Source organism: Myotis daubentonii, chromosome 16 (assembly GCF_963259705.1).
Source record: "Myotis daubentonii chromosome 16, mMyoDau2.1, whole genome shotgun sequence".
NCBI classification, from domain to species: Eukaryota; Metazoa; Chordata; class Mammalia; order Chiroptera; family Vespertilionidae; genus Myotis; species Myotis daubentonii.
This window is the reverse complement of record NC_081855.1, coordinates 25,232,619-25,248,873: the sequence shown is the minus strand read 5'-3', so window position 1 is coordinate 25,248,873 and position 16,255 is coordinate 25,232,619. Positions and strand designations below refer to the sequence as shown.

At 45.1% G+C, this 16,255-nt stretch overlaps 1 protein-coding gene across 1 annotated transcript in view; it reads left to right on the top strand.

The window, feature by feature from the left end:
- SUPT6H (SPT6 homolog, histone chaperone and transcription elongation factor) overlaps window positions 1–16,255 on the top strand; it is a 34,101-nt gene that overhangs the window by 3,036 nt on the left and 14,810 nt on the right. Inside the window, exons 2-19 of the mRNA XM_059669367.1 lie at window positions 5,992–6,133; window positions 6,885–7,037; window positions 7,138–7,214; window positions 7,577–7,769; window positions 7,996–8,080; window positions 8,867–9,140; window positions 9,531–9,632; window positions 9,869–9,985; window positions 10,318–10,407; window positions 10,602–10,744; window positions 11,721–11,869; window positions 12,020–12,118; window positions 12,611–12,740; window positions 12,824–12,974; window positions 13,131–13,285; window positions 13,659–13,854; window positions 14,890–15,029; window positions 15,153–15,270. Coding sequence (XP_059525350.1) covers window positions 6,025–6,133; window positions 6,885–7,037; window positions 7,138–7,214; window positions 7,577–7,769; window positions 7,996–8,080; window positions 8,867–9,140; window positions 9,531–9,632; window positions 9,869–9,985; window positions 10,318–10,407; window positions 10,602–10,744; window positions 11,721–11,869; window positions 12,020–12,118; window positions 12,611–12,740; window positions 12,824–12,974; window positions 13,131–13,285; window positions 13,659–13,854; window positions 14,890–15,029; window positions 15,153–15,270 — 2,481 coding nt within the window. The 5' untranslated portion in view covers window positions 5,992–6,024. The remainder of the gene's footprint in view (window positions 1–5,991; window positions 6,134–6,884; window positions 7,038–7,137; window positions 7,215–7,576; window positions 7,770–7,995; window positions 8,081–8,866; window positions 9,141–9,530; window positions 9,633–9,868; window positions 9,986–10,317; window positions 10,408–10,601; window positions 10,745–11,720; window positions 11,870–12,019; window positions 12,119–12,610; window positions 12,741–12,823; window positions 12,975–13,130; window positions 13,286–13,658; window positions 13,855–14,889; window positions 15,030–15,152; window positions 15,271–16,255) is intronic.

Below are 16,255 nucleotides of genomic sequence, written 5' to 3'. Positions count from 1 at the left end.
GCTTCGAAAATTTTTTTTTAAAGTTTATTGATTTGAGAGAGAGAAAAGAAGAGGAGGGAGGGAGAGAGAGACATTGATTTGTTGTTTCACTCATCTATGCACTCACTGGTTGACTCTTGTATGTGGATCAAACCAGCAACCTTGATGTATCGGGACGACACTCTAACCAACTGAGCAACTTTGGCCAGGGCAAAAAACCTCTACTTCTAGATTAGGAGTCACCAAACTAAATCTCTTGGGGCAACTTAGATTATTCCTATTCATTACAAGTTGTCTGTGTCTGCTTTTGTGCTAGAGCAGTAGGTTTGGCCCTCTGTAATTTGCCAGTCCCTGTGCTGGAGGAGAAACTACAGTACTATGTGTGTTTCCCAGCTGTGGTACAAGGCTCAGTAGCTGTTACTCCCTCCTTGTGTTGCAGGGATTCTGAATCTGGTTACATATTTCCGTTGTTTCTGCTCCTCTTTTGCCCTTTCCTTGTTCTCCAAGGAAACTTGGAAAGAAAGGGGATAACTAATATTTTTTAATCACTTATTATGTTAACCATTATTAACAATAGTGCTTTTTGTACCCTGGCATTGAAAAGATTCTGAATTTCTGTTTTGTTTTATTAATCCACACCTGAGGATATTTTTCCATTGATTTTTAGAGAGAGTGGAAGGGTGGGGAAGAGAGAGAGAAAGAAGCATCGATGTGAGAGAGACATCGATTGGTTGCCTCCTGCGCACACTCCAACCAGGACTGGGGATCAAGCCTGAAACCGAGGCACATGCCCTTGATTGAAATCGAACACGGGACCCTTCAGTCCTCAGGCCAACGCTCTATCCACTGAGCCAAACCAGCCAGGGCATAATTCTTATCAATATGGTGTGTGTGCATGTTAAAATGATTATAGGTAGGAATAACCTTTTCTGTATTTTAACATCTTGATTTGGTATAATTAGAATATTTCATAATAGAGTTCTGAGTCCCAAACTTAAAAGAACTTTGTCTTACATGGACTCTGAATACTGTTATTTATTAAATTTTTACATTTTGGGATTCCAAATTGGATAGTCATTCATGAACATCTTTGGACTTGTCCTAGACCCTCACTCATAAAATACAGAATGTCTTGTCCTGGCCAGTGTGGCTAAATGGGTTGGAGTGTCTTCCCATACACCAAAAGGTTGCAGGTTTGACTCACGGTGAGGGCACATACCTAGGTTGTGGGTTCAGTCCCCAGTCGGGGCCCGTATGGAAGGCAACCAGTCAATGTTCCTCTCACACATAAGCATTTCTCCTTCCCTCTCTCCCCTCCACCCTTCCTCTCTCTCCCCTCCCCCCTTCCTCTCTCTCTAAAATCAATAAACAAAAATACAGAAAATCTTATAGTTTAAACTCCACACCGGACTTCTAGGGCTATTCCCCAGACCAAACCTAAGCCTTTGCTCGTGTTGCCTTTTTCCAGGCTTTATTAACTCCTCTCAACTCAGGCTTCACCTTTTCTGAGGAATTTCCTGACCTCCCTCTTCATGTTACTCTCATAATCTTGGTATGTAACTATCATATAACATGTATTATGTTTGTCATAACTTTATAAGTGTTTTGAGATAGGTTGTGAACTCCAGGGTAAAAGGCATATTTTACTCATTTTTATATATCCAAATCCCAGCACAGAGTTTGACCCTAAAAATAAAAAGATAAATGTTAATTGAAGCTGCCATTGGAGGGAATTAACAGACATCTCTTCTTGCTCGGGTCTCCTTTTAATTGCCTTCTACATCATCTTGTTCAAAGGGAGGGACTGCTGAGGGCCTCCCCTGTGGCAATCTGATCCCAGCTCCATTCCTCTTCCAGAGAATGTCATGGTAACCGCCAGCCTCTCCCTTTGAGCCCCGTCTTCTACTGCAGCTGTGCTTCTGTCTGAAGAAACCTCCCTTCACCACCCCACTCCCCTTGTAGACCTGTTTAAGTAGCAAATTTAACTTACAGTCTGAATATGGGGAAAATTCAAGAGCATAAGTACTAAATACAAAATACAAACTATATTAGGCTCATCTAAGGTATCATATAGTAATTTTTGTTCTGGAATAGTTGCCATTTCAGCCTGCAATGCTGCTGCAGCACCCTCTGCACATCTTAGTTCCTGCAAGTTGCAGCAAGTCAGGGTTGCGTCTGGCACACATCTTTTAACTGGAAGTCTTGGCAGTGAGCTAGATTGGAGGCATTCCCCAGCTATAGCACAGTATGTGCTTTATTGCTAACGTAGGGAATGAGAGGAAAGCTGCATGCAGCACACAGTACCAGCTCCCCCCAACCCCCCTCCAGGACAGAGGAAAGCTGTTGTTTTCATCAGGTAGGCTATCTGTTTCTCTCTGTTGAGTAGGCTGTAGGGCATCTGGTCTGCAGTAGCTAGCATTTAATGTGAAGACGTTGGTGCTTTTCAAGATTAAATTTGTGTGTCTGATAGCCTAATTAAAGCATACTATGGTGGGGGCTGCTGTACCCAAATCTTATTTTGAAGGCCTCAGTTCAAGGCTAAGGGGAAGCAGTGTTAAAATTAAAATTAGAGCCAAACCGGTTTGGCTCAGTGGATAGAGCGTCGGCCTGCGGACTGAAGGGTCCCAGGTTCGATTCCGGTCAAGGGCATGTATCTTGGTTGCGGGAACATCCCCACTGGGGGGCGTGCAGGAGGCAGCTGATCGATCTCTCTCATCGATGTTTCTAACTCTCTATCCCTCTCCCTTCTTCTCTGTAAAAAATCAATAAAATATATTTTTAAAAAAATTAAAATTAGAGCACCAGATTTAATTGGCAGAAGTTTTAGATACTTTTTGGCAGTAGTCCTCTCTCCCTCTGTATGACCTTAAGTCAAGCTGTATGACCTTAAGGAGACAGATTTAGGAGGGAAAAGATCATTGATCCTAAACCCAAGATTTCCTATACTTCCCAGTCTAGTATAGTGGCTCTCAAACTTTTTGATCTTGGGATCTCTTTATATGCTTCAAAATAATTTGAGACTCCAAAGACATTCTGTTTTAATGTCTGCCTTAGAATATAGCTGAATTTCTCATATCTGTTTCTGCATTCAGTCTGTTGTGATATAGCATGTCATTTAACCTCTGGAAAACACCGTTCACTCATGAGAGAAAGGAGGGGATGGTCCCTGAACTACACTGAGAACTACTGGTACAGTAGAAACAACTGGGACTTTGGAGTCAAATAGATCTTAACTCAGATCCCAGCTTACAGTTGGTAGTTGTGTTGCCTTGAACAAGTGGCTTCATCTATCTGAGTCTGTTTCTTCTGCTGAATGAAGAGAAAAGTGTGCTGTAACTAATAGGACGGTGTAGGGGTTAATAGGTATTTGTTAAGTGTCTAGAACTTGGTAGGTGTGTGGTAAACATGATTCCTTGGGGCTGCTGCTTTTTTTTTTTTTTAATTGCTTAAAGTACCTTAGTAAGGTCTTTATTAGTTTTGGTTGGGTTTTGTATGGGTGTTATGGGTTTCTTTGTTTTGCAATTCTCTTCCTGTGCCTACTCTATTCAAATGTCATAATACATAAAATTATTTTGTGGTCCTTGTTTGCTTTCATATCTCTCTCCTACTAGAAGTAAACTTCTTGAGAACAAACAATCTTGTCTCTATTCAAATCCCCAGCTCCTAGCAGACCGTACGTACATGGTAGGCATTCAATAAAGTTTGAAAAGAATGGCATCTTAAACCTCAGCCTAAAATGAACATAAGACAGTATCACTGTCCCTCCCTTTCTACCAGAACTCAGTACCTTTAGTTTTGTTTCCTACTGCTTAGTTAATTGGTTATGGTACCAGTAAGGGTAATTTTTTGGAGAACTAGAGCCACAGAACGAAAAGCTCCTGCTAGAGCTTAAATCACTTCAGGTAGACCTTAGCCACCCTCCTATTGTCTTCTCTCCCTTCCCACTGCCAACTTTCACTGGGAAGATGGCAACAATATGATAAAAGAAGTACTATTTAGTGGATATTTAGCAGTTCATGGTTTGTGCAGAGCACAAAGAAGGATACAACTTAATCTGGCACAGAATCACAAAGTATCTTGTGATGTCTCTCCTATTGCCATTTATGTTTTCATGGTTTTGAATAGCCCTTCAATTGGAGATGGTCTCTGACTTCCATAAGCTTGTAGTCTAAGTGGGGAAAATAGACATTTACACAATGGACCATAATTCAGAACAGGGTGAGGAGTGAAGCGGAGTTTATCAGCAGCCAGCTTCAGGATTCCAGAATGGAATCTTGATGTTGTGATTTCTGTGATACGTGCTATTTTTGAAAGTCCCACTCAAGGCCCAGGAAGCTCCATGTTCTGGGTCTGGCATTCTCCACTGCCATTTAAAGGCTTCAGATGAATCTGAAATCGGAAGTAGAAGACAAAGTTGGGAGTGGTTGATACAAAATTACAGAATGCTAAGGAAAATTAGGCCAGTGATTCAAACTTACTTAACATGTACTGAAACAGTAAACTAGGTTCTTTCCCATATCTCATGTAATATCCTGCGAGGTAGGTAGTGCTGTTGCCATTTTCCAGATGGAGAAATTGATATTCACATACATTCCATCATTTGCGTAGGTTTATATACCTAGACATGATGGGACCAGAATTTTATCTCTACCCTTAAGCTTAGCAATCTTTGCATTTAACTATGTCGCCTTTATTTGGTAAGCCCTGTAAGTCTCTTCAAAGTATTGTTGTTGTTATTGTTTTACTGGGGGGAGAAGGTAAATGATAAAAATAGAATTATGATTCTAATGTTTCTAAAAAAAACAAAACCTTCTCCCCCAAATGCTCCCAACCAGTACCCAACAAGTGGGCACAAGTTCGTGAAATGTTTAATTTGTTGAAAAGTATTTTTCTTTTGTCTCTGCCATTAGCCAGATCTAGTGTATCTAAAAATGCCTGTCGCCCTAGCTGGTTTGGCTCAGTGGATAGAGCATTGGCCTGCGGACTAAAGGGTCCCGGGTTCAATTCTGGTCAAGGGCTCATGCCTGGGTTGCAGGCTCGATCCCCAGTGGGGGATGTGCAGGAGGCAGCCAATCAATGATTCTCGTCATTGATGTTTCTCTCCCTCTCCTTTCCTCTCTGAAATGAATAAAAGTATATTTTTTTTAAAAAGTTTGAAAAATAGTAAGTGCCATCTTAATGACAGGCACTTTTATTATTTATTTATTTATTTATTTATTTATTTATATTTTTATTGATTTCAGAGAGGAAGGGAGAGGGAGATAGAAACGTCATGATGAGAATCATTGATTGGCTGCCTCCTGCATGTCCCCCACTGGGGATCGAGCCTGCAACCCAGGCATGTGCGCTGACTGGGAATCGAACCGTGACTCCTGGTTCATAGATCGACGCTCAACCACTGAGCTGTGCTGGCCAGGCTTTTTCAAACTTCTTGATGAGCCAGTCACATAATCTCAGTACTATCACATCCCTATCTATATGGTTATTCCTACACTAATTTCTTTCTTTGTCTGCTCATTCCTGCCCCCAAATGGTGAAATAAAACTATTTGGGGAACCAGAATGATACGTATAGGCAGAAGTCTAGAGTAATCACTGTTTTAAAGGTACATATGAGAGGAGCAACCACGGGAGGAATGGAAAATAGAAGAGATGGCCCTAGCTGGTTTTGCTCAGTGGATAATGCGTTGGCCTGTGGATTGAAGGGTCCTGGGTTCAATTCCAGTCAAGGGCACGTGCCTGGGTTGCAGGCTCGATCCCCAATAGAGGGCATGCAGGAGACAGCCGATCAATGATTCTTTCTCATCATTGATGTTTCTATCACTCTCTCCCTCTCCTTAAAAAGGAAGAAAATAGAAGAGATGAAGCCATCTGATTCTTACTCTTTCCTCCCCAGGTAGAATTGATTGAGCTGGCAGAGCAGTGGCATGTAGCTAAAAGCCTGTTTGTGGAAAGGGCCCCCTGTAAAATAACATGTCTCATTCTTTTATCACCATCTCCCTTTCTTCTCTAGTCTTCCTCGGGCAGACTGTGAGAAGCTGCAGCAATGTCTGATTTTGTAGAAAGTGAGGCTGAGGAGTCCGAAGAAGAGTACAACGATGAAGGCGAGGTGGTGCCCCGAGTCACCAAGAAATTTGTGGAAGAAGAGGATGACGGTGCGGAGTCCCCAGCCTCAGGCTTCTTCCCATTATTGCTAAGCTTTGGATAGTTGGATTCTTGCTTAGGAGAGGCTCAGGCCAAGCACAGAAGTTATCACACATGAATTACCAGCTTGAGAATTTTCAGTCATTCGTAGAAAATATTTACTGAGTATCTGCTATATGCCAGGCCTTGTTCCTAGAACTAAGAATACAAAATAAAGACCTAGCTATCATAGAGTTTACATTAAGGGGAGAGAACAGACAAAATAAATACATATGTAATGTAATGGTACCCTCCTTTAGACATCAAGTAATGTTGGTATTTATGCACTCAGTTTCCTATTTCTCTCTCCAAATCCAATCATTAGGGTTATCGGCAGAGTAGAACCACGAGATGGCTTTAAAGGCGGAAAGGGAAATGTAAGTCTCATCAAGAGAATTATGAATGAAAGAAGGAATATAGCTCTTATAAACTAAGAGGAAAGCAAAGGTTATTGGTGGCCGTAAAACCTCTAGTAAAGAACCAAAGTAATTAGGAAGATCATCTTGACTACAGACAGATGGTGAATACAGAAGAGAGATAGTCCTTTCCAGGTGCTTCTGTTCTAAGTCAGTGTTTTTGCATCTTTAGATGAGGCAGAAGAGTTAGTATGGCACCCAGGTTATTAGGTTCAGAGCAGATGGAGAATCACAGTTCAACCGGTGGCCCTGCCCCACCCCCAGCGTGTTTCCCAAAATCCGTGCCTCAAACGTGCATGTTTTCCAGATGAGGAGGAGGAGGAGGAGAACCCAGATGATCAGGATGAGCAAGGCAACCTGAAAGGCTTTATCAATGACGATGAAGATGAAGGGGAGGAGGATGAGGGTAGCGACTCTGGTGATTCAGAAGATGATGTTGGTCACAAAAAGAGAAAACGCAGTGAGTAGTAGTCTCTCCTCAAGGGAAGTGAGGCTGGGGTGGAAGTTGCAGTGAAGAAGGGAGCCCCACTGTCACCATGGTAACATTTTGTTTTTTCCAGCATCTTTTGATGACCGCCTGGAAGATGATGATTTTGATCTCATTGAGGAGAACTTGGGTGTCAAAGTCAAAAGAGGAGTAAGTGTCATTCTTTGTTTCTCTCCCTGGGGGTGAAGGAAAAAGCCCTTTAAATCCAGTGACTCCAGGGGAAGGAGACACATTCAGAATAGTTTGAGGAACATCAGGGAAGAGAAAGTTGCTCACTACATTGTGCTGTGCTGTGAGGCCTAGATTTATATTCTTGAGATTTGGGTGTCTGTTAGAAAAAGGCTTGTCAGCATTTCAAGAGTAGGCGTTAGGGCTGAAAGTACCACTTAATGTGTTCTCTCCCATCTCCCTTGGTCAGCAGAGCTGGTGGGGAAATGTGAGTGAGACTGGAGAGCAGGCATCCTTATGTAAGTCCCCTCAGACCTTGATGAAGCAGGTTTTCCCACCCTTAGCAAAAATACCGCCGTGTCAAAAAAATGTCAGATGACGAGGATGACGACGAGGAGGAATATGGCAAGGAGGAACATGAAAAGGAGGCCATTGCAGAGGAGATCTTCCAGGATGGCGAGGGGGAGGAAGGCCAGGAGGCTGTAGAGGCCCCCATGGCTCCTGCAGAGGAGGAAGAGGAGGATGATGAAGAGTCAGGTATGTGGCATCAGGCAGGGAAGCCATGCTGGGCGAGTGTTGGGATTTCCTAGCCCCTAGGAGTAGTATGGGAAACCAGATACAGGCCCCAACACTTGACACAAAAAAGTTCCTTTTTAGGAGCCTCCCTACTCTTCTCCACTGGTCACTCATAATAGAAACTAGAGCCACCTAGTCCTGGCTCATCTTCTGGCTCTGAGCACTAACCCCTCCCTTTCCTGCGCAGACATTGACGACTTCATTGTGGATGATGATGGACAGCCTCTGAAGAAACCTAAGTGGAGGAAAAAGCTTCCTGGATACACAGATGCGTGAGTGGGGTCTGTTACAAGGTGGTGATATGGCATCTGAGTGAACCCAGTCAAGACAGAGTCAGCTCTAGCCAGTTTGGCTCAGTGGATAGGGCATTGGCCTGCATGCAGACTGAAGAGTTTCGGGTTCAGTTCTAGTCAAGGGCATGTACCTCAGTTGCAGACTCGATACCTTGCCCCAGTCTGGGCTCATGGGGAGGCAACCAGTCGATGTTTCTCTCTGTCTCTCCCCCTCCCTTCCACTCTCTCTCAAACAAAACAAACAGTGGAAAAAGTATTTTTGGGTGAGGATTAACAGATCCACTGAACTGGTTAGGAATCCATTTGCCCTGTTGCTATTTGATTCCTGTCACTAGCATTTGTCAAAGATGGGCTTTTTATCCTTCATAAATCATACCCCTAGAAATATCCTCCAGCTAAGCCTTTATTCCACATGAATATGCTTTTTTTATTGATTTTAGAGAGAAAGAAAGGAAGGGAGAGGGATTGAGATAGGAACATCAACGAGAGAGAAACATCATGGATCAGCTGCCTCCTGCATGCCACCTACTGGGAATTGAGCCCACAACCCGGGTATGTGCCCTGACCAGGAATGGAACCATGACCTCCTGGTTCCTAGGTTGAAGCTCAACCACTGAGCCACACAGGCCAGGCTGAATATGCTTTTTTATTTGCCTTTCTCTTAACTTTTTAGTTGCCTTGGAGCAAGTAAAGGATCAGTGCAGGTGCTGCATTTCTCTCCTCTCACCAGAACCTGGGCCAACGGCCTTTTGCTGTCACCCACAGGGCCCTTCAAGAAGCCCAAGAGATTTTTGGTGTGGACTTTGACTATGACGAATTTGAGAAATACAATGAGTATGATGAAGAACTGGAGGAAGAGTATGAGTATGAGGATGATGAAGCCGAGGGTGAGATCCGAGTGCGTCCCAAGAAGACCACCAAGAAACGTGTGAGCCGCAGGAGCATCTTTGAGATGTATGAGCCCAGCGAGCTGGAGAGCAGTCACCTCACAGATCAGGACAATGAAATCCGAGCCACCGACCTGCCCGAGAGGTTCCAGGTAAGAAACCACCAGCCTCTGTCCTGCTGATTTGTCATCACCTTGCCTGAGCATCTTTGCTGCAAGGGTGGTAGCAGAGAAACAACCTAACAACAATCTGATAGCAAATGGTATCTAAGAAGTCAGCTTTGAACTCCATCTGAATAAGAGGTATATGGAGTCCAGCTCTTGTAGGAGGGAAGATAGACTCTAGTGCTGCTTGTGGTTCTTGAAATGGCACTCGCTCTTTAGCAAAATATGAAGTGCCTACCTACTTCCTGCCAAGGTGACACTCTCCCAGGTATTGGAAATGCGTGTTGCAGAGCACACTTTTGACCAGAGTGGTGTGTGTTTTTCCCATGTAGGATATAAGAAAAAGTCAGTTTCACTCTGTTGTCTTATTCCTTGCAGCTCCGCTCTATCCCAGTCAAAGTGGCTGAAGATGATGAACTAGAAGAAGAGGCTGACTGGATCTACAGGAATGCTTTTGCCACACCAACTATTTCTCTGCAGGTACCCGCCCAAAAAGACCCTTATGTTTGACATGAGCCAGAAGTTGAGCTGCTCCTCCCTTGTGTGTGTGTGTGTGTGTGTGTGTGTGTGTGTGTGTGTGTGTGTGTCTCCACACGTGGGTGTATGAGAGATTTTTCTGACAGGATCATCCTGTGACATGAAGCAGTTTCAGAAAGAACTGATGAGACAAAACAGGTAACAGTATTGTTGCTGTTTCTTTTTTCTTCCAACTGTAGGAAAGCTGTGATTACCTGGACAGAGGGCAGCCAGCCAGCAGCTTTAGTCGAAAAGGGCCCAGTACAATTCAGAAGATTAAAGAGGCCCTGGGCTTCATGCGAAATCAGCATTTTGAGGTAGCACCTCAAGTTCTAGTGGCCCATTTCCAGTGGTTAGAAATTCATCTAGAGGATGAGGGTCAAGATAACCCCCTTTTCCTGTCCTCAGCAGTGGTCCCTAGACTCAAAAAGTGTGAGGACTAAAGGAGACCCTAGTGATCAAGAGAACAATGCTACCCTCTCTGCAGTAGTTTCTTCCCCTGTGGCTGGAGAGCATGCATCCTGGATGGGCTTGTGAGGGAGGCCACACTTCCAAACTGATGAATATCCTGGACTATCTATCCCAGTGGCAAAGGGGATCTGAACAGATCTTTCTCCTCTGATTGACTATAGTCTCCTTGCCACCCTAGGTGCCTTTTATTGCCTTCTACCGGAAGGAGTATGTGGAGCCTGAGTTGCACATCAATGACCTGTGGAGGGTGTGGCAGTGGGATGAAAAGGTAATATTGATCCATGCCCCCCGAGGGGCTGAGGGCTGGATTGGGCACCACTATCACCGGGGCCCAACCTCTCTCAGCAGCCCAAACTCCCACCAGGCCTGTCAAGTTTCCCAGGGTCTCCTGGTAAGGAACAGAACAGCCTTGGGACTCCAAGGCTGAACACCAGCCCTTACTGCTGCCCTATCCTATCCTAGTGGACCCAGCTGAGAATCCGCAAAGAGAACCTAACGCGGCTGTTCGAGAAGATGCAGGCTTATCAGTACGAGCAAATCTCTGCTGATCCTGACAAACCTCTAGCTGATGGCATCCGGGCTCTGGACACCACCGACATGGAGAGGTAGCGTATGCAGGATTTATTTCACAACAGGGAACCCTTAGATCAAAGGCAGGCCCCCCGGAGAGAGAGTAACCTTGCAAAATTATCAGTACATGTATATAAAGTTACATGGGAAACCAAATTTTAACCAGAAAGTAGCTTGTGAGCCTGGAATCAGAAGGGGTGTGAGAGGGGACCAGGTGATTTTAGCGGTCAGCATCATGAAACTGGGGAGGAGGGACAAGGACTGTCTTAAGGACTCTGAACTTTGCTAGAGACGTGCTGCCTTGTCTTCCTCTCCCTTTCTGTTTTCACTTCTAATAGCCACAAACCATTTGCTTGACATATTCATCCTTTAAGATACATTGGTTATGCCCTGGCCCGGTGGCTTAGTTGGTTGGAGCATAGTCCCGTGCACCTAAAGGTTGCAGGTTTAATTCCCAGCCAGGACACATTCCTGGGTTAAGGGTTCCATCCCCCGTCAGAGCACATACTGGGGGCAGCCAATTGATGTTTCTCTCTTTCTCTCCCTTCCTCTTTTTGTAAAGTCAAAAAAACATATCCTTGAATGAGGATTTTTTTTTAAACAGATACATTGGCCTGGCTGGTGTGGCTCAGTGGTTGAGCATTGACTTATGAATCAGGAGGTTGGGGTTCTATTCCCAGTCAGAGCACATGCCCGGGTTGCCAGCTCAATCCCCGATTTTGGGGTGTGCAGGAGGCAACTGATCAGTGAATCTCATCATTGATGTTTCAATCTCTTTCTCCCTCTCCCTTCCTCTCTGAAATCAATAAAAGAAATATATATATTTTTAAAAACAGACACATTGGTTATAATTAAACCATGGTCTGGGGCCATTTGGTGTCTATAATAATTGTGGAATACAGGCACCCATTCTAGTTGGGATCTCGCCTCATGGGTATTGGACCTCTTGTAGCAGAACTGTAGTATACTCTTCCTCGGTAACCGTCGAGATCTTATGTTCCTTCCCTCCAGGCTCAAGGATGTACAGTCGATGGATGAGCTGAAAGATGTCTACAGCCATTTCCTGCTTTATTATGGTCGTGACATCCCCAAGATGCAGAATGCCGCCAAGGCCAACCGCAAGAAGCTAAAACGTGTAAGGGAAGAGGGAGATGAGGAAGGTGAGTGCTGGGAAAGAAAACCCAGGAAACTTGATGGCCATGGCATCTCTAAGGATGTCCTTGGCTGGGTGCCCTTTAGGGCTTCTCTATATGTGTCAGATCCTTGGGAGTGATTGGAAACTTGAGCACTAACTCCATTTTCCCTCCCAGGTGAAGGTGAGGAGGCAGAAGATGAGGAGCAGAGGGGACCAGAGCTCAAGCAGGCTTCCCGGCGAGACATGTATACCATCTGCCAGAGTGCTGGCCTAGGTAAAAGCTAGCTCTTATGATCTGGGCATTCAGCCTTGAGCAAGGGAAGTTCCCTGATAGTCACTGGTGGGTAGAAAGAGGACTTAAGAAACATCTGAGTGAATCACCAATCCAATTCTGAATACTTGCTCCCATGTGCCATGCTCACCCCACAGTAATGGTCCAGTCTCCCTAAATTCCTGAAGGAATGGGAAACTCAACACGGTTAAAGGGAGACAGCCAATCCATTCTATCTTTGGAAAGTCCTTTTATTAAACTGTAACCTCCGATTTAGTTCTGAGCCCAGGAGTTACATAGAAAATTTCTGTTTCTTCTGCCTCATAACAACCCATCAGATGTTTAAAGTCAGTTTTTTCATTGCTCTTTGTAAGACATCCCGATCCTGCTCATTCATGACCCCATTAAAGTCTAGTTCTGAGAATTGCTACTCTAGACTCTTAAGAGTCAAGACCCCAGCTATTACCTTACCTCTCACTCTCCTGTTTACTTTAGATGGCCTAGCCAAGAAGTTTGGGCTTACTCCTGAGCAGTTTGGGGAAAACCTCCGGGACAGCTACCAGCGACACGAGACAGAGCAGTTTCCTGCAGAGCCCTTGGAGCTGGCCAAGGATTATGTTTGCAGGTAGGCTTGCAACAGGTGGCTCTCAGGAGGAGGGGCCTGAGGCCAAAGAGACCGCATCTTGAGCTCTTCCATTTTCCCCACAGCCAGTTCCCTACACCAGAAGCTGTGCTGGAAGGTGCCCGCTACATGGTAGCCCTGCAGATTGCCCGAGAACCCCTCGTCCGGCAGGTGCTGAGGCAAACATTTCAGGAGAGAGCCAAACTAAATATAACCCCCACCAAGAAAGGTAGAAAGGTGAGCTCTGGGCTTTAATCCAACATGTGGCCCAGCTCTGTGCTTGAGCTGAATTTCTTATAGCTCAGTTGTCTTCCTGAGAGCAGAGAGGCAATCTTTTCTCCCAGGTCAAGCCAGCCTATCTGCAGGCTGATAATTCCCCCTTGATGTATACAGGATGTGGATGAGGCCCACTACGCTTACTCCTTCAAGTACCTAAAGAACAAGCCTGTTAAGGAACTGAGAGATGACCAGTTCCTCAAGATATGCCTGGCTGAAGATGAAGGACTGCTCACCATTGACATCAGCATAGATATGAAGGGGGTAGAAGGGTAAGCAAAGCACTGGGGTAGGGACTCTTGGGGAGGGCTTGGTGATGAGTCTTTGGGAGGAAGGGGTCCCTCAGGTAGCTCAGTTGGTTAGAATGTCATATCGCTACACCAAGGTTGCTGGTTCTTGTATGTCCAGGGCACATACAAGAAGCAATCAATGAATGTGTAAATAAGTAGAACAACAAATTGATGTTTCTTCCTTCCTCTCTCTTTCTAAAACCAATAGGGATAAAAAGTAAAGAAAATGTGAAGCACAGTTTCAGAATTGAGCAAGCCATTGTCCCTGGCTTGCTTGCAGTGTTTGTGCATATTTGGGCATCACATTTTCTCCATCCCTAACACTAACACTAACTGCAGTGTTGTTTCTTCTCAGCTATGGCAATGACCAGACATATTTTGAAGAGATCAAACAGTTCTACTACCGAGATGAGTTCAGCCACCAAGTACAGGAGTGGAACCGGCAACGCACCATGGCCATCGAGCGAGCTTTGCAGCAGTTCCTCTATGTGCAGATGGCCAAAGAACTCAAGAACAAGCTGCTGGTCGAAGCCAAAGAGTATGTCATCAAGGTGAGAACTGAAACTGATGATCTTTAGTTCTATGCCTTCCCCAAACTAGAGCTGAGAGTGAAAAAACCTCTTGCCCAGCCCTGGCCAGTTTGGCTCAGTGAATAGAGCGTCGGCCTGCGGACTGAAAGGTCCCAGGTTCGATTCCCGTCAAGGGCATGTACCTTGGTTGCGGGCACATCCCCAGTAGGAGATGTGCAGGAGGCGGCTGATCGATGTTTCTCTCTCATCGATGTTTCTAACTCTCTGTCTCTCTCCCTTCCTCTCTGTAAAAAAAATCAATAAAATATATTTTCAAAAAAGAAAAAGAAAAAACCTCTTGCCCAGGCCAGTGTGGCTCAGCATTGTCCTGTGCACTGGAAGGTTGTGGGTTCAATTCCCTGTCAGGGCACATGCCTGGATTGCGAGATCAGTCCCCAATTAGGGTGCATATGAGAGGCAGTTAATCAATGTGTCTCTTTCACATCAATGTTTCTCTCTCCCTTCCTCCCACCGCAAAAAAAAGAAACCCCTTAATAGTAGCTAATGGAGAAACACTGTGGCAGGCAGAGCATAAGCTGAGAGGCTTTGGGTCACTGCAAGACCTCCCTGCTTGAGGAGCCTCTTTCCCCACCCCCAAATCCAAACATTCTTTTTTTAAAAAATATATTTTATTGATTTTTTACAGAGAAGAAGGGAGAGGGATAGAGAGTTAGAAACATTGATCAGCTGCCTCCTGCACACCCCCTACTGGGGATGTGCTCACAACCAAGGTACATGCCCTTGACCGGAATCGAACCTGGGACCCTTCAGTCCGCAGGCTGACACTCTACCCACTGAGCCAAACCAGTTAGGGCCCAAACATTCTTTGTTTTTATTGCTGTCCTCTGTATACTCTCCAGTTTCCAAAAGCAAGGTATGCTTCCGGTTATAAGCCTGCCAAATGCAAGGAACGTGCGCATACGAATACAACCTTTGCACATGTGTGCCTGCGTCTGTTTCCTTAGCACACTTGGTGAGTTCCTGATGGCTATAGTGTCCGGTGTGTCTCCTCTCCAGGCTTGTAGTCGAAAGCTCTACAACTGGTTGAGGGTGGCACCCTACCGGCCAGATCAACAGGTAGAGGAAGACGATGACTTTATGGAAGAGAACCAAGGAAAGGGCATCCGAGTCCTAGGCATTGCTTTCTCCTCTGCCAGGTAACGGCCTATTCCTGCACATCTGCCATCACCCTTACCTGTATTCCTAATCTTATTCTGCTCTTATTCATATCCTCATATTGCTGATTATCACTCTGTTCTTTTTTTCTGTCTGGCTGGCAGAGATCACCCTGTGTTCTGTGCCTTGGTCAATGGTGAAGGAGAAGTGACAGACTTTCTCCGGCTGCCCCATTTTACCAAACGGCGGACTGCTTGGAGAGAGGAAGAACGGGAAAAAAAGGCAAGTGGCTGGGGCAGGTTACCAAGTTTACATCTTGAGTACATCTTATAATTCAGTGGGGATAAGGGTTTATGGTCTAAGCAACATCTCATGCAAGACCCTGATTATCTCTGACCTGGTCACTTACCCCTCAAGTCCTGGGATAAGTCTCACTTCCATAGGCAGTAGATGGCACTCAAGTTCTGGTGTATAATTTACTTCTGGCTTGAGGCCAGTTCCTAAGCCTTGTGTGCTTGGGAGCTGCCCTTACTGCCTCTGTTCTTGCATCTGGGTCAGCCTGTTCCAGGAGCTGAAAGCCACTGAGGCATTAGGCCAACCTTTTCCCTGCTTTAGTCTTTCAGTGTCTGTTTTTCTAAGGAAAGGAATTCGAATTCATCTCATGTGTATGCTTCTGATTTTTTTAACCTTAATGGTATCTTTCAATTTTGTTGAGAGTGCCCATTCTAAAAATTAATTTTTAACAAACAACTAAACAAAGAAATAAAACTCTTGCAGAGGAGGTAAGAGTATCCCTGAATGCTAGGTAGTAGTTTATATTAAGGCAAAGTAAAGTATTTTCAGTTAACCTCAACCCAAGTATAAGCCATCTATACTAATAAAAGGGAAATATGTTAATTAGACCAGACATCTTTCTGTACAAAGCCATGGTGGCAGGGGCTGAGGCAGAGGCAGTTAGGGGCAATAAGGCTGGCAGGGGAGAACAGTGAGGGGTGATCAGGCCAGCAGGGGAGGGCAGTTAGGGGCGATCAGGCAGGCAGGCAGGTGAGCAGTTAGGAGCCAGTGGTCCTGGATTGCGAGAGGGATGTCCAACTGCCAGTGGGATTGGGCCTAAACCGGCAGTCAGATATCCCCTGAGGGGTCCCAGATTGGAGAAGGTGCAGGCCAGGTTGAGAGACCCTCCCCCCGCATGAATTTCGTGCACCAGGCCTCTAGTAATATAATAACCTTAGAAACTATTAACAGATATAGAATACTAGAGGCCCAA